Source organism: Arachis hypogaea, chromosome 20, assembly GCF_003086295.3.
Source record: "Arachis hypogaea cultivar Tifrunner chromosome 20, arahy.Tifrunner.gnm2.J5K5, whole genome shotgun sequence".
NCBI lineage: Eukaryota > Viridiplantae > Streptophyta > Magnoliopsida > Fabales > Fabaceae > Arachis > Arachis hypogaea.
This window is the reverse complement of record NC_092055.1, coordinates 45074475-45097715: the sequence shown is the minus strand read 5'-3', so window position 1 is coordinate 45097715 and position 23241 is coordinate 45074475. Positions and strand designations below refer to the sequence as shown.

At 35.5% G+C, this 23241-nt stretch overlaps 1 protein-coding gene across 2 annotated transcripts; it reads right to left on the bottom strand.

Annotated features, from left to right (window-relative positions):
* Positions 1–1111: 1111 nt before the first annotated feature.
* Positions 1112–14256, bottom strand: LOC112782244 (methyl jasmonate esterase 1). Of its 2 annotated transcripts, none has more exons than XM_025824591.3 (3): positions 13714–14256; positions 13321–13452; positions 1112–1517 (listed from the first exon to the last, which is right to left on the bottom strand). In XM_025824591.3, the coding sequence occupies exons 1-3, from the start codon at positions 14185–14187 to the stop codon at positions 1233–1235; spliced, it is 891 nt and encodes a 296-aa protein (XP_025680376.1). In that variant the 5' UTR covers positions 14188–14256; the 3' UTR covers positions 1112–1232. The 2 variants fall into 2 exon arrangements, with proteins under 2 accessions (XP_025680376.1, XP_072086254.1); XM_072230153.1 differs by lacking the exon at positions 1112–1517 and adding an exon at positions 7814–8333 and having other exon boundaries at positions 13714–14245.
* Positions 14257–23241: the final 8985 nt, after the last annotated feature.

Sequence of the window (23241 nt, the reverse complement as noted above, 5' to 3'; positions counted from 1 at the left end):
ACGCAAAGAAGAAGAAGGAATACGAAGAAAAAGGAGAAAAAACGCAAAGAAAAAAGAGAAAAAAGAGGAGAAGGAGAAGGAATGCGAAATACAAACGTTGGAGGAGAAACATCATAATTTTACGCGCGCGTTATAATAGTAAATTTTGTTGAGTTAAGATTAACTTATATAAACTTATATGTTAAAAAAAGCTTGTATTTATAACATGTCTCATAAATTATTAGATCAATTTAGTTGAGGTTGAAAAAGATTTATAAGTAGAACAGGCCTGAAAATATAATTGGTTTCCGTAGTAGTTATTTACTTTTAATTAACATCATGCTATTCAGCAAGGATAATGCAAACTTTTCAATCATTTCGATAATTTTCCCTATTTTTAAATCTAGAAGAAAAGTGCTTCTTGTTGCTATTTGCCTAAACACCTAATTAAGTTGTTACATGTGGCAGTCTTTGCTCTTTAAAGAAATCATATGATGTATTGAAAAACATGACTCATTTGATATGAAATTTATAAATATATCTATATAAACATTCATCAATTTAGTTTAATTTTATTCCTTTGGGGGGCCAATAGGCATTCCTTGTATTTGAAAACAAAATTTAAATATAATGAGTTGATGGGGTACTTATCTATATACACTTTTATTTATTAAAAAAATATTAATTAGCAAATTTTCAGAGGAGTGAAGTATCGAAAATTCAAAACTGCTGCTAAAATATAATGTTGCGAATAAGCAGTTTTTGTCTAGTTATACCTAGGATGTTTTTGTTTGTCATAAATTCATAATGATGTTTGGATTTTCTTTGATTTTTCTTTTTTTGTTTTTAATCAGAGATGCTTGGGTTATTTATCATGGATTTGAAAATTTAACAATAGGGCTTGGGCCCATAATGCTGAATCATATTTTGATAGCTTTCTGAATGAAAAATGTAAATACAAAACTCAAACAAATACATCATTATTGTCACCTCCAAAAAAAAAAAAAACGAATACATCATTACTGTCATACTTGGTTAACAGCTTTTTGAACTCAATTAAGTAAATTTTTTTTTTTTGCTTTTCTTTTATAAAATTGTACTAAAGGAAGGTAATCTGTAAGATATTGCCAAATACCATAATAACAGGGCATGGGATTTTTATTTATTTGTCATATGACTCATAATGTATAGCAAGGAGTATTGTATTGTATTGTATTGTATTGTATTATTTGTGTAAAACATAATTATATATGTTAATCATAATAATCAGCAATGGATTGCAGTTGAAGGGCAAGGTTTATGGGCTTGGACATCATGACCATGTGATCAGATCCAGCAATCTCAACCGTGCGATTTGGGGGATTGTTTTCAATCATAAATTGTTGAAAATCTAGAGTGGCAAAAAGATCATTTTTAGACACAATGAAGACACGATTTACAGAACCATATCTTGTGGTTGATGGGGTTACCACCCGTACTATATCATCAAGACTGAATAATTTTAATGGTCTCATCAACGTTGTTGCTAGAATCCAGTCCTGTAAATAAAATTTGACGTAATTGATCATCAATTCATTTAGGTGTCCATTTTGAGTTTCAATTGAGTAAACATATTAAAAAAACACACACACACAGGAAATATATCACATGAAAATGACATTTTTATACGAGAATATAAAAATGTATTTATAGTTATTGAATTAGTTTTAATAGTTAAGATTAAACATACCTAATAAATAATACTATAAATGCATTTAATAAATTCATGACAACATATTTAAGAGGAATGTCACGGAACCAGATTATATAATTTATAGCCATTAATTAGTAATTAATAATGTTTTTAATGGTGTGAGATTACTTGATAAAAGTGTCCGTCAGAATTTAATAAAAGTATTGGCCCCTAGACTTTTTCTATATTTAAAGCCGTTGCATTTATGGTCATTATTTTTAATTTCTATTAAAATATATCTAATAAAGATATTAAAATAATTAATTTTATATATTCATAAAAAGAACATAATTAAAAAAATGTACACAAACAATACTTTTTAAAAAAATAGAATCATATAATAATTAAAAATATTTTATTTCAATATATATTACAATTTTATTTTTGAGATAATTGTTATAAGAATTATTTCAATATATATTTCCTCTTGAGAGAGAAGCTATGAATTCTTATTTAGTTATTTTGTTATTTTTTTTATAAAAAAGAAAGGAGCGGATAAACAAAGAAATAGGAAAATATACTTGCCTGCAGATTTCTAAACTTGTTCGGCAATGATAAAGAAAGGATCTTTTTCCTATCAGTCAAAATTAGATGCCATGATCATGAATAATAAAATCAATAATAGAGAAGAATGATGAATCCAAGATATGGAATCTGTGTTGCAAGCTTGCAGCTATGGAAGTTGGCGACAGGAAGCTCATTCGGTGAATCTAGATTCTTTACACCATAAAAGTGATCAAGTGGGAAATTGACCTTGTCATTAGAGGCAGAGAGGAGATCAAGTGAAGGAAAGCTCCAACGTTAACGCCAGTGCAGATGGCAGCGTCAAGGCCACAAGCGTAGCTGCCAAGCACAGCACTGTACAATGATATTGATGAGAGTGTATTGAGTATTGATATTGACGAGGGTTAACGAGAATTGTTGATGATTGTGGTGGTTGATGATGATAGTAGTTTATCATGATGAAATTGTTGAATAATATTTGTAATTTGGATTGAAAATTGTTGAGTATATTGATGAGATTATAGGTATGGATGATGAGAAATGATTGAAAAACAGATGAATGATGATTGTGTGGTTGTTTTGGTTATAAACTTATGCTATAGGATTTAGAGTTTGGAAAGCACAGGGATTGTGGTATTTTTGGCAAAAACTTTATTTTTATCCAATTTAGTGAGTCATAACTTGGCTTTCGAACTCTTAAATATTGTCAAACTTGTTTTAAATGAGAATTGGGTCCGTGAAATTTATGCCGTTCGAAAAACAGATAAAAAATCATTTAAATTGAAAAAGTTATGCACATTTGAAATTTGGTGCAAAAATATGATTTTTCTGCAACTTAGCCATTTTGATGAGAAAGGGGGACATGCGTACGCGAGAACCTGCACGCGACGCGGAAATTGGGCACTGTCCAGACATCCCGTGTACGTGGAACAAGACCTACGTACGCAAAACCCAATTTTAAAAGCTTCCGTAAGCGAGAACGAGTACGCGATGTGAAAAAGATTTGCTGTTTTCCTGACTCGCGTACGTGGAACAGGGGTCACGTACGCGAGATGACCAATTTTCACATTCCCACGTACATAGAGCAAGGCCGGCGTACGTGGAACCCCTATTTGGCAGAAATGTGATTTTTTTTTTCAAAGTTTAACCAATCCTCTAGCTTTCCAAACCTCTGTAGCTATCCTCTATGGTGTGCTACCTAGTTTTTAAGATTAGGAAATAAAGTGAACCTATAGGAGATATTAAGTGACAGTGAATGGGGTTACGGAGGATAGATTTCTAACTGAGAAAATGAAAACGTACTGATTATGATATGAATGAGAACTATATTGATGTTGATTAATTGAGAATGATGAAGTATTGATGAAATATGATTAATGATTAAGTTAATGTGGATTATTTTGGGGAGTGCAAACATATTATGGATGTATCAATGATGAATGAGATATAATTGATGATGAATTCAAAGATTATTATGACTTATAAATTGAGACAATTGTTAACCCTTTGTACGTAAGATGTGATCACGCACTTTAACTTCTTGGGTTTCTCCATGGGCATGCATATAAATGAATTTGAGCTTGGAGTTTTGTCTTTCCCATGGTTGAGTTTGGGATATTTTTCATGGATAATTTTGAGCTTGGGGATGCGCGTACATAAGGACTGTCCACGGTTAGCTACCAGGACATGTCGAGCTGGCTATGTAACCGACAGATGATATCATCAGCCATAGGACATGCATGCATTATGTGCATTTGAATGATTTGCTTGAGTGTACATTATCTTGGTTTGTCTAATTGCTTGACTATGTTCATCTGTTAATTGCTTATTTACTGTATTTGAATTTATTTGTGTTTTTCTTGTTTGAATTGTATGTCTGTGCAACTGAAAGACCCTCGTAAGGCGGAGGCATGACGATGGCAGTTTCACCGGTATTTCAGAGGATTGAAGGAGGTAAAAGTGAAGTGTTGAGTTAAGATTAGATTCAATACTTGAGAACCTTAGGCAGTCTACTCAATTTCTAGTTTTGTTTAAATCTGAGTGTCAGAGTTCTAGGATTGCCTCTTTTTCCGAGACCTTATATATTATGTACGTTGGCACCATTACCATGCTGAGAATTTCTAGTTCTCATTCCACACATATGTTATTGTTTTCAGATGCAGGTCGAGATGCATCTTGGTGAGCGTCTGGAGGTTCCTATGGAAAGTAAAATGGGGATGTTATATTTTGTCATATTACTATGTATATATATGTATATAGACTCTTCTCCACTTGTACCTTATATTTAATCTTTCTATAGGCTTTTTGGAGAACTAGGAGCTTATTTTATGTCTTTTGGAATACTCTGGGATATGATTATATGTATGTAATTATTCTAGTTACAAATTCTTCAACTATATCTATGTCTACATATATTTTTCTTTTTTAGAGATCGTAATATCTCACCACCTCTATTTTACAACTTAAGCGTAAAACTCTGCGTAGTAGCGTATTACAGAGGTGATTATAGTCGTCGGCGGTGGTTTTTGAAAAGAACAACAAGGTGATTTTTTTCCTTTTCTTTTGTTATTGATGGAGGTTTAAAAGGGAAAAAGAAGGTGGTTATGTGTCTTAGACGGGATGGAGAAAAGAGTGAAGGAGTTATATGTCTTTTTAGTTGTTGTCCACTTCCACATCTGCAATGTTATAGACATGTGGCTTCGTTACATTCACGTCATTCCGCATCATTACGTGTTAGAGAATAAAATAATACACGGAGGAATCTAGATGTCCTGGTTGATTTTGAAGAGATCAGAAACTTAAATATATTTTTTAATTTTTAGGGACTTAAATATCTGCGTGACAAGAAGGCATAGACCTATTTATCATTTACTCTATATTTTTACATGATAAAAGATATGCTAGTATCGAGGATATCTATGCTAAAAAGTTAGAGTCTAATTTTCCGGAATAAGATTAAAAAATAAAAGATATATAAGTGATTTATGGGACTTTGTCTTAGAAAAAATCATTTTCTTTGAAACTATGCCAATCTAAAGTCATCCATATTCGATGAGTTTTTAATGTCTAGATTCGAGTACTGTTGTTAGACTTTGTTTTTAAGATGGAGTTCACTAGCATTCTTCGAAAGCTCTAGTACTAGTTATCAGAGAGAAGTTTAGCTGCTCTTTTCCCGGTCCGATTCATCGATCGAGTCCATTTCTGGCTAATTCGCGCATTGATAGAATAAAGGAAGGCAGTTTGCTGATTGAGTCCTATGGTACCCTCCTCAAATTTCACTAACTGCGAGCGATCACTCAGCAATGAACACTAACTGAAGCCGAGGTAGGATATCCATCATATCCATACGAACAAAGCAGCGCAGGTAGCAGTGGTTTACGTAGGGGCTCGACTTAACTACTCTATTAGAAAGTAGAATTACCAACTTTTACACTAATTTTCAAGTGGATGAGATCGGTCGTTGTTAACAAGCAAATGCGAAGGAAAAGGCTTCAATCTCACATTTCGATGTCCCTAAGTGTGTGTGTTTGGATTATAGTTTGTAAACGGGAGTTTGTATAAAAGTGATTTTGCAAACTTGATCTTGATGAAAAGTAAGTTTATGTTAACGTGATTTATGTTTGGCAATCTTTATATCAAAATGGATTATAGTAAAATAAATATTGTTTGGATTATACTACTCAAAATCACTTAGCTTTTAGATAAAAAATTATTAAAAGAGACATCAATTTAAATAATTTTTTATATTATCCTATCATTTTACTTTAGATATTTGAATAAATCTTATTAATTTATTTTATAATAAAATTAATATTTACTTACTAAATTAAAGTAACATATAAAAATTGATAAAATATATTTTAATACATAAAAACATTAAAGAGAGTACTATACATTTTATAATATCAAATAAAAAGAAAATGTTCTATATTATTTTAGTACCATTACTATTCTTTAATTTAGTATCATTTTGGATTATAAATTTTTATAATTAGTATATAATAAAAATGAAAATAAAGTACAATAAGAAGTACAATAACAACAAAAAAATTTCGTAAAAACATAGAATATAATAATTACAACTAACAACATATATCATATGAACAAAAAAATTAAAATAAGAACTAAATAAAATTCATACGAATAAAATTAAATAAAAAATAAAAAATTTTATACATAACATAAATATAGTGCAATAAAAGATAAAAAAATTTATATAAACAAAAAATAATAAAAATATCATAAAAATTAATAAAAATAAGAATTTATATCAACAATAGTTGTCATATGAATAAAAAATACAATAAAAATATGACATCAGAACACTAAAAAAATAATATCAGAATACAAAAAATAATATAAAAATATTTATATATAAATAAAAAATACAATAAAAAACATAAAAATCAAAATATGAAAGAGAGTACTAAAAGTAATAAAAAAATTAAAATATTTATCTTGGCAGTGATTATAACAAATCTGAAAGATTTGGATGAAAAAAAAAATTGGAACTAAGAACATACACAAAGAATTATTGTGAAAATTATATGGTTATTTACATCATTTTTATAGAAGAAAATGAAGGATAGGATTGGTAGAAGAGGAATAATTTTCTTACTTAATTTCTCAATTGTAATTAGCTTTCTCCAACGTGAACGCAGAAGCTAGAATTTTTAGCTTCTTATAAACGTACGTTTAGAGGTAAAATCACTTCTAAGTTGAGAGTTTTAAAGAGTTACCAAACATTCAAAACATTCAAACGAGCTTTTCTTTTCTCCAATGTGAACTCCAAACACACCCTAAGAAATTGGGAGCTGAAACACTAGTTCCGTAAGGCGAGTTCTTGTGCAGATGGTCTCGCCAGTTATATTCATAGCTTGCAGTTGGGTTTTCATGTTTTCTTTACTTTGTTGTCTTATATTTTTCTTTGCTTTCAAGCTAATTGTATAGGCACCCTCTTCTATAGAGTGGTTGCCATTTAGTTTTATCTTTTTGGGCGTTTAAGTCTCATTTTTTCATAAAAAATAATTAAAAACTGTCTAATCTGTTGTGATAAGGATAACTACGTGGATGCCCATTTCTATGAGAAGCTAACATTCTCAAGATAGATTATAATTAATAATGTTGAAGAAAGTTAGACTTTCACAAGTATAAATAGAAGGCTTGATCAGAAGCCATTTACACAACAATAAATAAAATCTTCTCTCTCTTATACGGACACACTCTTCTCTTTCTCTTCTTTTATTTTATAAGTATTTTAAATTCTATTTTCTATTACTCTTTACATATAATATTAATAGCAATATTAATCATCTTTATTATATTGAGATTGTAACAATAAACAAATGCGATTCTCTCTCTCTTTATTTTTAATACTCCTTTCTATCTTTGTATATATATACACATTACAACATATAATATTATTATATATATATAAATTATTATTGGGCTAATTATTTTAATACTAGAGTCTTCTATTTATACACCTCTATTATATATATATATATATATATATATATATATATATATATATATATATATATATATATATATATCTTTTATTTCATAACACGTTATCAGCACGAAGCTCTAACGAAATTTTAGGAAGACTCCAGGTAACAAATTTTTATTATGTCGAAACTCTTTCATCTTGAATATAATGCTTTTGATATATTTGGAAACAATTATTTACTATAGATACTAGATGCTAAAATCCATCTTGATTCAATGGATCTTGAAGATACCATTAAGGCTGAAAATAATACATCCCAGAAGGATAAAGCCAAAGTCATATTTTTCCTTCATCGTCATCTTGAAGTATGATTGAAAAATGAATATCCCACATTAAAAGATCCTGCAGATCTGTAGAAAGACCTTGAAGAAAGGTACAATCATATGATACTTCCTCAAGCCCGATATGTTAGAGAAAATTTTCTCGACCTTCCATGTCTCGAATGTGCTCCTGCAGCAGCAGTATCGAGAAAAAGAAATTAAAAATATTCTGAGTTAATTTCTTGCCTTCTTGTTGCTGAATGCAACAATGAGTTGTTTTTAAAGAATCATGAAGCGCGCCCAGCTGGCGCCGCCCCATTTCCTGAAGTAAATTCGGCAAATTATCCTAGAAGAGGTAAATGGCAAGGTTTTAGTAACAAGAAAAATTATGGAAGGAAAAAGAAATTATGTTCATAAGAAAATATCTCACCAGAAGTGGGATAAAGAAAGAAACAATGGGCAAAGTAAATCAATTGAGGATAAATGCTTCTGTTGTGGTGGAAAGGGCCATTGGTCACGTACCTATCGTAACCCAAGGCACCTAGTTGATTTTTATCAAGCATCCTTAAAAAAAAAAGGATGACAAAGGAAAGGAAACAAATTTTGTTTCAAATAATGAAAATTCCACCACTCATTATGATGTATTTAATTTCTTTGAGGATCTTGAAAGAAATATTGGCTATTTGATCAATGATGGAATAGTTTGATATATGTATATGTTTGTTAAGCATTCATGTGAATAATTTTTACTGTGCATATACTTTTGCTCATTTTATTATTATTATTATTTTTGAAGAAAAATGGCAAGGACATATTCTGAAGATATTTGCCTTGCGGATAGTGCAAGTTCGCACACTATTCTTAAAAGTACTATATATTTTACCCATCTTGTGCCAAAAGAAGAGTATGTTAATACTATTATTGGCTCAGGCAATGTGATAGAAGGCTCCGGAAGAGCTATAATTTTGTTTCCTGGAGGAACAAAATTTATAATAAATAATGCACTATTATCTACCAAGTCTCTGAGAAACTTGTTGAGTTTCAAAGATATTCGCCGAAATGGATATCATATTGAAACAATGAATGAGGGAAATCATGAGTATTTATGTATCACAACTCATGATTCAAATAAGAAAGTTATATTAGAAAAGTTACCCTCACTTTCATCTGGATTGTATTATACCAAGATTAGTGTAATTGAATCACATGCCATTGTAAACCAGAAGTTTACTAGCCCAAATGAATTCATAACTTGGCATGACCGATTGGGTCATCCGGGAACAACCATGATGAGGAGAATTATTGAAAACTCTCATGGACATTCACTAAAGAACCAGAAGATTCTTAAATCTAGTGAATTTTGTTGTGCTGCATGTTCTCAAGGGAAGTTAATTTTAAGGCCATCACCAATAAAGATTGGATTTGAGTCCCCTGAATTCCTAGAAAGGATTCAAGGTGATATATGTGGGCCTATTCATCCACCATGTGGATCTTTTAGATATTTTATGGTCCTAATAGACGCATCTTCGAGATGGTCACATGTGTGCTTATTATCTTCTCGCAACCTGGCGTTTGCGAGATTACTGGCTCAAATTATTCGATTAAAAGCACAATTTCCAGAAAATCCAATCAAAGCAATTCGTCTTGATAATGCTGGTGAATTTACTTCCCAAGCTTTTGATGCTTATTGTATGGCTAATGGAATAAGTGTTGAACATCCAGTAGCTTATGTTCACACACAAAATGGGTTAGCAGAATCACTTATTAAGCGCCTCCAATTAATTGCTAGACCCTTGCTTATGAGAACAAATCTCCCAACCTCGGTTTGGGGGCATGCTATTTTACATGCCGCAACACTTATTCGTTTGAGGCCAACGAGTTATCATCAATTCTCTCCTATACAATTAGCTTTTGGCCAGCAGCCAAATGTTTCCCATTTAAGAATATTTGGGTGTGCGATATATGTTCCCATTGCGCCACCTAATCGCACCAAAATGGGACCCCAAAGAAAATTGGGGATATATGTTGGATATGACTCTCCCTCTATAGTGAGGTATCTTGAGATACAAACTGGTGATGTGTTTAAAGCCCGGTTTGCGGATTGTCATTTTGATGAATCAAAATTTCCAACATTAGGGGGAGAGAATAAGTTTCCTGAAAAGGAACTTAATTGGAATGCATCATCATTGATGCATTTAGATCCTCGATCAGGGCAATGTGAACTGGAAGTTCAAAAGATTATACATTTGCAAAGAATAGCAAATGAATTGCCTGATGCATTTTCCGATACAAAGAGGATAACCAAGTCGTATATACCAGCGGAAAATGCCCCAATTCGAATTGATGTCCCAGTAGGACAAGTAGCCACTGAAGCAAATTCACGCCAGAAGCGTGGTAGGGCGGAAAATGCCCCAATTCGAATTGATGTCCCAGTTGGACAAACTACCACTGAAGCAAATACACGCCAGAAGCGTGGCAGGCCTGTCGGTTCCAAAGATAAAAATCCTCGAAAGAGAAAAGAGGTAAATACGATTCCTGTTGAAAAAGACATAGTAAAGACGCCTGCAGTTGTCCAAAATTCTGATATAACGCCAGAAGACGTTCAGGTACCTGAAAATTGTGAAAATGACGAGATCTCGATAAATTATGTCTTTACAGGAGAGAAATTGGACCGAAATAAGACAATTGTCAATGAAATATTTGCATATAATGTGGCATTAGATATCATGCATGAAAGAAAGGATCTTGAGCCAAGATCAGTTAAAGAATGTCGACAAAGAAATGATTGGCCAAAATGGGAAGCAGCCATGAAGGCTGAATTAGACTCACTTGCAAAACGTGAAGTCTTTGGACCTGTAGTCCGTACACCTGAAGATGTAAAACCTGTTGGATATAAGTGGGTATTTGTGAGAAAACGAAATGAGAAAAATGAAGTTGTGCGCTATAAAGCCCGACTTGTGGCACAAGGTTTTTCACAAAGGCCCGGCATAGATTATGAAGAAACGTATTCCCCTGTAGTGGATGCGATAACATTGCGTTATTTGGTCAGTTTATCTGCATATCATAAACTGCATATGCATTTAATGGATGTGGTAACAGCCTATTTGTACGGCTCATTAGATCGGGATATCTATATGAAAGTCCCTGAAGGACTAAAGATATCCAAACCATCCAATGAATATTCGCAAGGGTTATACTCAGTCAAATTGCAAAGATCTTTATATGGTCTAAAGCAATCTGGACGAATGTGATATAATCGTCTTACTGAGTATCTGGCCAAAAACGGATTCAAGAATGATGATATCTGCCCGTGTGTTTTCATAAAGAAATCTGCATCTGGATTCATTATAATTGCTGTGTACGTTGATGATTTAAATATCATTGGGACTCCTGAAGAGATTCCAACAATTATAAAAACTCTAAAAGAAGAGTTTGAGATGAAAGATCTTGGAAAGACTAAGTTTTGTCTCGGCCTGCAGATCGAGCATATAAAAAATGGGATCTTTATTCATCAAACAACATACACAGAAAAGATCTTGAAAAGATTTTACATGGATAAGTCACATCCATTAAGTACCCCAATGATTGTAAGATCTTTAGATGTGAAAAAGGATCAATTCCGTCCTAAAGAAGAAAATGAAGATATCCTTGGTCCTGAAGTACCATATCTTAGTGCCATTGGAGCACTAATGTATCTTGCTAATAATACGCGACCTGACATATCATTTGCTGTGAATTTACTAGCAAGATATAGTTCCTCTCCAACCAGAAGACATTGGAGTGGAATCAAACAAATCTTTCGATATCTTCATGGGACGGTTGATATGGGTTTGTTTTATCCCTGTGGATCCAAGTCACAATTAGTTGGCTATGCAGATGCTGGATACTTGTCTGATCCACATAAAGGGAGATCTCAAACAGGATACCTGTTCACATATGGTGGTACAGCTATATCTTGGAGGTCCACGAAACAGACGATTGCTGCAACATCCTCTAATCATGCTGAAATACTAGCGATTCATGAAGCTAGTCGCGAGTGTTTTTGGCTGAGGAGTCTGATTCAATATATTCTATCATCATGTGGACTGATTGATCATAAGATAGCTCCAACTGTCCTGTTTGAAGATAATGCAGCATGCATTGCTCAACTTAAGGGTGGATACATCAAAGGTGATAGAACAAAGCATATTTCTCCCAAATTCTTCTTCACTCATGACCTTCAAAATCAAGGGACAATTGATGTCCAACAGATCCGTTCAAGTGACAATCTGGCAGATTTATTTACAAAGTCACTCCCAAAATCCTCCTTTGAAAGATTGGTACATGAGATTGGAATGCGCCGATTTCGAGACATTAAATGATGTCGGCAAGAGGGGGAGACTGTACTCTTTTTCCCTTGGTCAGGTTTTTTCCCATTGGGTTTTTCTTGACAAGGTTTTTAATGAGGCAGTCCCCATCACTAAAGGATATTGTACTCTTTTTCCTTCACTAAGTTTTTTCCCACTGGGTTTTTCTTTAGTAAGGTTTTAACGAGGCAATAATCCTAAATGGTCATCCAAGGGGGAGTGTTGTGATAAGGATAACTACGTGGATGCTCATTTCTATGAGAAGCTAACATTCTCAAGATAGATTATAATTAATAATGTTGAAGAAAGTTAGACTTTCACAAGTATAAATAGAAGGTTTGATCAGAAGCCATTTACACAACAATAAATAAAATCTTCTCTCTCTTATACGGACACACTCTTCTCTTTCTCTTTTCTTTATTTTATTTGTTACCTCTCCTCTTCCTTATTTATTTATTTAGTTATTTTATAACATAATCTATTTAACAAAAAAAAAGTCATCCACATTTTGGCAAAAAAAAAAAAAAAAAATCATCCACATGATTCACCAATTGTCATTGGACGAAAATATTTTTACAAATAGTTGCCTATCTATCAAGTTAGATTTTTCATGGTTTACAGAAAAATAAAATCCCTTGACAAAAAAAAAAAAGGAAAAAAGAAAAAAGAAATAAAACCCATAGGTGTAATTAAGGACTAAGGAAATTAAGTATTAAAATTTTAATCACCATTTGTGGTCTAATGATAGTGTTAGCATTAAATGAGTCTAATTTAATTTCAAAAATTAATTTAAGAGGTGTAGAATGTCAAAAAGTAACCATTTACATTCTAGAGTGTGAATATTTGTGAAATATGTGTCCCAGGGTTAGATAAATTGATATTATATTATAAAATTATTTATTATAAAAATTTAAGTAAATAAAAAAAGATAAACAAATAATTAGATATTCAACAAATAACAAGAGATTTTAAAGTTTGGTAAGTAACCTGCTTCGGACTGAGCTGATACAATCGAGACCTGAGAAAACGCGGTCCAAATACAATTGTTGTGGGCGGATTGTTTGGACCATCATCATAAGTAAAAACATTATCTTGAATAGGTTCTAATTTGCTCGATGCCTTTATAAAAAATAAAGATATCAACAGTCAGAACAAAAAATAAGAGAATTAAATTATAAATAATCAAATTATGTAAGTAAGTATTTTTTTCTCTTCCTAATATTTAGTTTAATTCTCAAATTTGTCCTTAATTTTTTTTTATCATAGTTTTATCTCTAAGGATATATGCTTGTCCTATTTTTATCTTTTACTCACAAATTAGCTATTAAATCAACTTCCCTAGCTTACTTAAACAGCAAAGAGAAAGAATAGTAGCTTTACCATTTGATAGACAACGGATACGTTGAGTGTTGGACCAGGCATGAAAGCAGTGACAAAGACTGCCACAGAAATTTTGTTAGGAAAATGCTCCATGGCATAGGATATGGCCAAGCCACCAAGGCTATGACCAACAAGAACCACTCTTTCACCTTCACCCACTGATGAATTCATGAACTCAGTCAGAGGTCCAAAGTACTCAGAAATTGAATTAAGCTCCAAAGCCTGCTTTTGGTTCACTCCTGAAGCTGCCAAGTCTAAGGCAGTTACATTGTGACCCCATGATTTGAGAAGTGTAATAACCTTGTACCATGACCATGCTCCGTGGCACGCTCCATGCACTAGAACAAAGTGATGCTTTCTATTTTGTGATGACTCCGGTGATGATGATCCTGATGTGCTTGTTAAAGATAATATGATAATCAAGAACAAGATGAAAACTCGTGTTTGGTGATGCTTGTTCTTTGCTTGTTCCATTTTTTCAACTTCTTTTCAATATTTTGGGTTATTGTTTGGTTATAACTCTATTATCTAAATAGTGGGCCATGGCAAGGTGTTGGCATATATTTGGTAATCCTAAAAATATTCTTTCTCTTAAGTTTGAATGATTCAATTATCGGTTCCGCTAAGTTACCAACAGCATATCTGCCAACTTCTGCCAACTCTTATTTATAATTGTGTTTCATGGAAGTGTGTTCGTGGATGTGTCTAATAAAAATGTCTTTTTTATAGCTATGTTTAATAGAAGTGTTTTTATAGATATATTTTCTAGATGTGTCTCTTTATATATGTATTTAAAATATATTAATTATTAGACACATCCACGATCACACTTCCATGAAACACAATGTTAGAATATAATTAGGATAAATTAGGATCAATTAGCATATCTGGATATTTATTATAGGATATTACGTCTTTATTATTACAATTCTCATAGCACCTATAAATACTCTTCTATATTGTATCGTTCTAGACAATTTGAATAGACAACTTGAATACACTCAATAATATACCATCATTTTTCTAGTTTAGTCTCTTGTTTCTAACACACAATTATAAATAAGAGTTGGCAGAAGTTGGCAGATAATATTAGTTTATGTAAATCTATCTATCTATCTAGTTATTATTATCAAGTTACATCGTTATACAACTCAGTTGTTTATTCCACGTGACAATTCCTTGTGCAATAATTTCCTTACTCCATATTCAAACCCAGCCATCATTTCACTCCCAAATTTCAGTCTCGGCTAATTTTCCTTTACGTGCAATCTAGCCACATTTAATTAATGGACATTAGTTCACACTAATATTCAAGCCACGTTAGTTTTTGTTTTCATTCTCTGATTGTCATGTTCGAATTTGTCAAAAATAAACATAAACAACTTTCTACCTATTAGGTGTACTACTTTTATAAAGTGTTGGGTTTTATTAAATGAAATTCAAATAATATTATAATATAAGAGTATTGATAAAATTTACTAAATATAAAATATGTCAATACATAAGTAAATAAATACCTTTTTATTTTTATATAATATATTTTAAATAAATAAACAAACATGAAATCTATTACTATCCTATATAAAAAAAATTATAAATCTTTTTTTATTTACTTAAGTTAATAAGTATGGAGCAAAACTTTTATTATATTAAAAATATTTTTTTATTACAACATATAAAATATAAAATAATTAAATTTTATTTTATATTACTTGACAGATTATATTATATTATTTCATATCAAAATTAGGAGCAAATAATTATCCAAATCAGTCTTTCTAGAATTTTTAAAATTAATACTTTAATCTCTCACGTTCTAAAATATACAAAATAATCTCCAACATTTATTTAATATAGTCTTTTACCATAGTCACTAACAGTAACTGTTGATGTAGAACGTTAATTGATACACATGGTCATTATGTGTTCAAGTGTTCAAGTATTCAAGTAGGACAAATCAGTCCACATGGTAAAGTATAAAATAGTTCCAGGATGAAGTACAACACAATTTCTAAAGAGTTAAAAAAAATAAGCCCACAACAGTCCCTAAAAAATTTTAACAAATCCAAAATAGTCATTTCAAATATTTTTAATCATTTTCAAAATAAACTTAGAAAAATATTCCTAAGTTAAAAAAATATTTTTTTTTTGGCATCATTGTTATCTATGCTAGTACAAACATCTTCAATAGCAAGCATATTTTGTGTAATATTACAACTAGTGAATTCCAAAACTTTTTAAGAAACACAAACAGTACACTTAGATTTGTCAAGATATTTTTTTTTCAAATATTGTAAAATATTAGGAGCTTCACATTGAGATTTTATAAATCATCTATATTAATCTTGTAGTGAACCAAAATTTACAAATTTGACTTTAGAGATAGCTTGGTTTACATTGCACACAAGTTCTAAAGTGTTGTTATCACAAGCATTTGCACAAATATTTTCGATTGTTTATGTGAAAAAATTTATGTTAAATGAGAGTTCTCACATATCTCTTCAAACAACATCAACTTATTATCTTCTTCATTATTAAAAAATAATTATGGAATATAGTACCTACAAATTAAATTAAATTAATATCTTATATGTTCAAAAATAAATATGGATTCATTTTTTTAAATTATTTTTTAAAATAATGTCTTATCAAAATTAATTTTATAATTTATTTTGAAAATACATAAAAAAATTTGCATATAGAAATAATTAAATTTGAGATAAATAGGTAAAAATTTTTAGAAATTAAAATTTATTAATTTAGGAATAATTATATATAAATAATTTGAAGAAACTATAATAGAATTTTTAAAATTTTATAGGAATTGTTTTGAGATTTTTTAAACTTTTTGAAAATTATTTTGTCCTTTCACGCTAGGAACTGTTTTGTTCAAGTCGCACACATAAATGCTTAACAATTACGTGTACAAGTTAATATTCCACATTAGCAGTCACCATTACTGACTAAAACAGAAAGAGCTGCATTGTTTAACGGAAGTAAACATTGAGATCTGTGTATATTTTAAATCCTAGAGACTAAAGTATTCGATTTTAAAAATCTCAGAAATTAATTTAGATAATTACTCTAAAATTAAAAATATCTTAAATGACTTTTTTTTTGGTTAAAACTACTATTATCTAATTATAATTATAAAAAATATTATTAAACAAAATATATTTTTATTTAAAAGATTATACATACAATTACGTAGGAACATTGATCTTTTCTTTATAAAAAAATAGAAATTTAATCATTTTTTATTTTTTGAGTTTGTTTATTATTTATACTTGGAACGAAATAATTGAAAAAAAAGTAATATTATTTTTTTAATAATTTGAAATACTTATAGAATCTGATTAAGATATAATAGGTACATGGAAGTTGAAGTCATGCTATCATTTTTAAATTTTACTTTTGGAAGAAGTAAGTTTCTGCTTAATGTTCAAACAAATTTGAATTCTAAACTCCATAATATTATCATTCTTATTATTTTTTATTAGAATAAACTATTATTTCTATTCTAAATTTTATATTGATAAATCTATATGTTTGGTTAGCTGGGTAATGAACGGGTCGGACGAACGAAATGGGTAGGTGAGACGAGGGGAGTCTGGACTGGGTTGTTGGCGAATGGACGGACCTCTCAGGTTCGTGTTGGAGAGTGGAAGACTGGAATCTCGCAACCTCCCGAGTTGTGGTATTGGAGAGGGGGAGCCACCTGCAAAAAGGACTCTGACGCTCAAGTCAAAATCCGTACAGATGGCAGTAAAAGTGAGGGAATCGTGACGTACTTTGGGGAGGGGTAGGGCCCTCCCCCTATATACCACGTACCTAGGACGGGTCCCACAAGAGCAGACCCGCCTTCCAGGAAGTTTTCTTTTCCTCCAGCTGTCAGGTGCTGTGCTGGAGGGGTGGAGGTATCGGGTCGGTCTTCCGGTTCGGGTTCGACAACCTCGTTAGTCTGAGCGCACGGGACGGGGCATAGTGCCAGCTGGGTCGGGCCGGAACAGTGCTCCCAACGCGCCAGCTAGGGTCGTGAGTGTCGTTGTTGGCGCGTTTTGTAATTGCATCATCGTCGGGTCGGCCGCTCGTGATTGGGACGTGCCCCCTACGCGCGAGCAGGCTACACCGCTTTGAGAGAGCGCTGTTCGTCGCCTCGTTCTTCGCACCTGCAATTAAGTGCATTTATGACTGATTTGAAAGCATGGAGGAAAAGGTCCATTTTACCCTTGACCTTCGCGCTTCTCCATGGCAGTTACTCTTTTGTTTTGGTTTTCTTCTCTTTTCCTACCATTTCCTTTCCTTGTTTCCAAACTATTCTTGCACTGCATCCTCCGTTTCCCCTTGAGTTTTCTAGATTTCGCTGTATTGGTCTGCTTCCTATCCATCTGCAATCGCCTTCCTTCGAATTTTCCCACTACTCCTTTGCAAGTAATCTCTCTGGTAAGCACGTCTCTTTCGCTGAACATTTTTGCTTCTTCAGATTGGATGATTGCCATTGTTTCTATTTCTTGTGTGTTGAGTAGTGCTTAAGTGGTTCATGCACTTAGTGGGGGTTACCATTTAGATTTCTGGTAGTTAGCTTTTATTTTGACTGTAGATAGGCTTTGCTGTGGTGCTTAGTGTTAGTTCCCTTCGTTTGTAGTATTAGTTCTAGTTTTCCCGATTTTCCAACCTTGTAGCCTGAATTTGTAGTGCTCCCACTATAGGTATGGTGCAATTTCCTCTCCTGAGGTCCCGTGTTGACAGATACGCCTGAGTCACCTCAGATGTGAAGGATACACCTTCACAAATAACCTTAGAGGAGCTCACGGAGTTCCGTGTCCGTGACCAACTGTGTGGGGGAGGTGACGAGGAGGGGCGCTATGAGGTGTTTGTTCCCGCCGCCCATGAGCGCATATGTCAGCTTAATCTAAACACTCCCCGGGTTGCCAACTAGATCTGGATGTATAAATCCATGTTTACTGTCTTGGGGGTTCGCATCCCCTTCTCCCCTTTTCAAATGGCTCTCCTCAACCGGTGCGACGTGGCCCCGTTGCAGCTGCACCCAAACAGTTGGGCCGCGATCCGGTGTTTTAAGATGGTTTGTGAATACCTAGACTTGCCGACCTCTGTGGGTATTTCTATGGTTATTCATCTTGACAAATCCTTCTAAGGAGGGAAGGCATAAGAAGGGGTTCATGTCCCTTCGGTCTGCTCAGGGCAGGCGAATCTTCGGGGTATTTGAGGATTCATTTCATGGTTCCAAGGACAAGTATTTTAAGGTCCAACCTGCCGAGGGAGTGCATCCTTTCTGGTTAACCTTAAAGGGTGAGCGGCGGATCCCGACCTACTGGAGCTTTGGGGCCGGGTCCAACGCTTTTACGAAAGTAACCTACAAGGGCCTGACCCAGCGGGACAAGAACATCGCGGATGTGTTGCTGGCCATTTTTAATAAAAATAATATCAACCCTCATCTTTTAATGGGTGATCAAGAGATGGGTACGGGTTATATAGGTGAGTGGTCGGCTGGTTGTGTTGTCCTTTCTCCCCCTTTTTTTCATATATATATATATACCGGCCTAACGACTTGTGTGTCGCAGTGAGTATGGCTGTCGAACATACTGGACTTGGAGATTTGATGTCTCAGTTCCTCCCTGGCCATAGCGAGGATAGCTCTGCCACCTAGTCTGTCGGGCAACCGTCTTCTCCTAATGCCGAGGCGCACTCAGCTCCTCCTTCCCTACCGTCAAAATCTTCCGGTCCAATCATTACAAATGGTCCAAGCAGCAGTAGAATGGTACCTCCTGAGGTCAAGCCGGCTGAAGAGGGTCCCAATGTCGCGATAGTCGACAACCCTCATAAGCGGAAGCCGACCTCTAGTCGTGAGGGGTCACTCACCGTAATGGAGAAGAATTTTGATGCTGGGGGCTTCATTGACTCACAGCTTATGCCTGGTACAGACGAATTCTTTCGTGACGGGGACCTCGGCGCTCAAGCTCGGTGGATCTACCGATGTATGTTAAGGGCCGCGACTATTGCCAGGAGAGCTGAGCCTATTTTGACTCAAGCTGGGACGTTGGATGGGAAGTATCGCCAATCCACTCGGGAGGTCGAGAGCTTGAGGTTGGAGGTCCAGGCCTTAAAAGAGAAGTTAGCTGACTCGGAGGGGAAACTGAAGACCTCCGACGAAGCGGTCGGCTGTCTTACCGAGCGGGAGATGACCTTGGAGTCTCAGCTCAACTCCGCTTGCGGCGAGACTTCTGTGGCCCAGACCAAGGTTACTACTTTGGAGGCAAAGCTTGAAGAGGTCGAGAAGTCGGCCAAGAGTGCTAAAGATGAGGTTGCCGGGCTGAAGGGAGAGGTTGCCGGCTTGAAGAAGAAAAATAAAGACAACGTGAAGAAGGCGAGGGAGGTGATCAATGGGACCGAAGAGGCGATTAAGGCCTAGGTCAAGCTGCTTTCTCCCGACTTTGAAACTTCTGCGATTGGAGCTTTCAAGACTATTCGGGATGGTCGGATTGTGGACATCCCGAAGAAGTGATGTAACTTTGTTGTATTTTGTTTTGAATTCTGCAATAGTTTATGTAGACCTTTAAACCCTTAAGTAGGTTTAATGACTTGTTTACCGCTTTGTCGGTAGTTAACGAATTGTTTTCTTACCGTTTGTTGGTAATTAATCACTTGCTTGCCTTTAATGCGTTTACTTACCGTTTTGTTGGTAATTAACGACTTATTTACCGCTTTGGTCTTTCCTGGTAATTAGCTAATTGCTTACGATTTGTTTTGTCGTTGATAATTGGGGAAGCCGACTCGTGGCTGGCTGGCTCCCGGGGTGATCAATCCCGAGAGGCCATAACCGTAGTAGGCCGGTTAGTTGGTAAGTAAATGAAGTGAAGAGAGGGTAGTGATGAAAAAGAAACTTGTTATGCAAATATCAGAAATTAACAACTGGCAATAATTACTTGCAATAATTTCACATAAAGTAAAACAGATATTACTAAATCGGCAGGATGAGTGGTCGCCCCGGTCCCTAGGGGTAGAACCTTGTCAAGTTTGTCGCGTTCCATGTTTGGGGTACCTCCTTCCCGTATAGGTGTTCCAACTTGTATGCCCCATTGCTGACCACTTCTTTCACCCTGTATGGTCCTTCCCAATTAGCTGCCAGCTTCCCTTCCCTAGGGGTAGGGAGCCCTACGTCGTTGCATCGTAGCACTAGGTCGTTTGGCTCGAATCTCCTTCTTAGCACTTTGGTGTTGTAGCGAAGTGCTATTCTTTGCTTCAGCGCCATTTCTGACAAGTGTGCCATTTTCCTGGTTTCATCAATCAGGCCCTTCTCTACAGCCTCATCTACTCTGCCCAGGAGTAGTCGTGGACTAGGCTTCCCGATCTTTACGGGGATTACTGCATCAACCCCGTAGGTAAGTCGAAAAGGCGTTTTCCCGGTGGAGGATTGGGGCGTTGTTCTATATGACCATAGGACCGACACTAGTTCGTCTGCCCACGCTCCCTTCTTCTGGTCGAGTCGCTTTTTCAAGCCTCGAAGGATGACTTTGTTTGCGGCTTCGACTTGGCCGTTGGTTTGGGGGTGTTCTACCGATGAGAATCTTTGTTTTATCCCTAGACCCGCGAGGAACTCCCTATATTTCTTGTCCACAAACTGTGTCACGTTGTCCGATATCACATACTCTAGGATTCCAAACCTGGAAATGATCTATCTCCATACGAACTTGCGGCAGTTGGCTAATGAAATACTAGCCAACGGCTCTGCTTCAACCTACTTCGTGTAGTAATCAATGGCCACAATCAGGTATTTTACCTGTCCAAGGCTAACTGAAAAAGGTCCTAGGAGGTCAATCCCCCACTGGCTAAAAAGTTGGGAGGCCATTAGCAAGCTAAGTTTGGATGCCGGGGCCTTGTGGAAATTGGTGTTTTCCTGGCACTTCTTTCATCTCCTAACGAATTCTTGGGAATCCGTCATCATCGACGGCCAAAAGTAACCGGCTCTCACGAGCTTCCGGGCTAAAGCCTTTCCCCCGATATAATGGCCACAACAACCCTCATGGACTTTCCTGAGGACGTAGTCCATCTAGTCAGGTCGTAGGCACTTCAAAAGGGGTTGATTCAGTCCTCTCTTAAATAGCTGGCCTTGCACTATCACGTACTTGGCTGCCTCCATTCTCAATGCCTTCGCCGCCTTGTGGTCGTCAGGGAGCTTGCCGCTTTCTAAGAAGTCAATGATTAGGTCGATCTATGAGGGATCGATGTCCGCTCGGGATGCGCACAGGGCGACTGTTGGCTCTTTCACTAAGCCCTGAATCAAGAAACAGTTTCTCGTTCCAGGCTTTGTACTGGCCAGTTTAGATAAGAGGTCGGCTCGTGTGTTCCTCTCCCTTGGGACATGCTGTACCACAACCTCTTTGAAGTCCTTGCTCAAGCCCTTAACCTTTTCCAGGTATTTTTGCAGTAGAGGGTCCTTGGCTTGATACATTCCGTTGATCTGGGAGGTGACGACCTGAGAGTCGCTATTCACCTCTACCCTTGTCACCCCCACTTCCTTTGACAATAGCAGGCCACCAATAAGGGCCTCGTATTCTTCCTGGTTGTTGGAGACCGGGAACTCGAACTTGATGGATTGTTCGTATACTACCCCCGTCGGGCTCTCTAGGATTATCCCCCCACCTCCAGACGTTTGGTTGGAGGCTCCGTCAACGTGGAGCTTCCACCGTGTGCCCGGGGTCTCGTGGGGTCTCCTGTGACCTCCATGAGGAAGTCGGCCATGGCCTAGGCTTTGATCGCATGTCTGGGCTCATACTGCAGGTCGTATTGAGATAGCTCAATTGCCCATGTCATCATCCTTCCCGCCAGGTTGGGTGTTTGAAAGACCTGACATATCACTTGATTTGTTCTGACGACAATGCAGTGACCTTGGAAGTATTGTCGTAGCCTTCTGGGTGAGGTTAATAACGCATACGCTAATTTTTCCAACTTACTGTACCTCAGCTCTGCCCCTTGTAGTGCTTTGCTAACAAAATATACCGGCTACTGGGTCTTCCCTTCTTCTCGTATTAAGACAGCCGCCAAGGCTTCGTCGGTTACGACAAGGTACACATACAGCATCTCAGAGTCCTTGGGTTTGCCGAGGATCGGGGGTGCCGATAGTATTCTTTTGAAATGGTGGAATGCCTTTTCGCATTCTGGGGTCCATTCGAACGCTATTCCTTTTTTCATCAAGTTGAAGAATGGGAGGGCCTTAGTTGCCGACGCGCCGAGGAAGCGGGATAGGGCAGTAAGCCTTCCGGCTAGCCTTTGTACGTTCTTGACGCATCCTGGGCTCTTCATTTGCAGGATTACTTCACACTTTTCAGGGTTGGCTTCCACTCCTCTCTGAGTTATCATGAATCCTAGGAACTTCTCGGTCTCCACGGCAAAGGCACACTTGAGAGGGTTAAGTCTCATGTTGTGTCTCCGGAAGGTCGCAAACACAGTTTCCAGATCACTGATGAGATCTTCCGGCTAGGTTGTCTTCACCAGGATGTCGTCTACGTA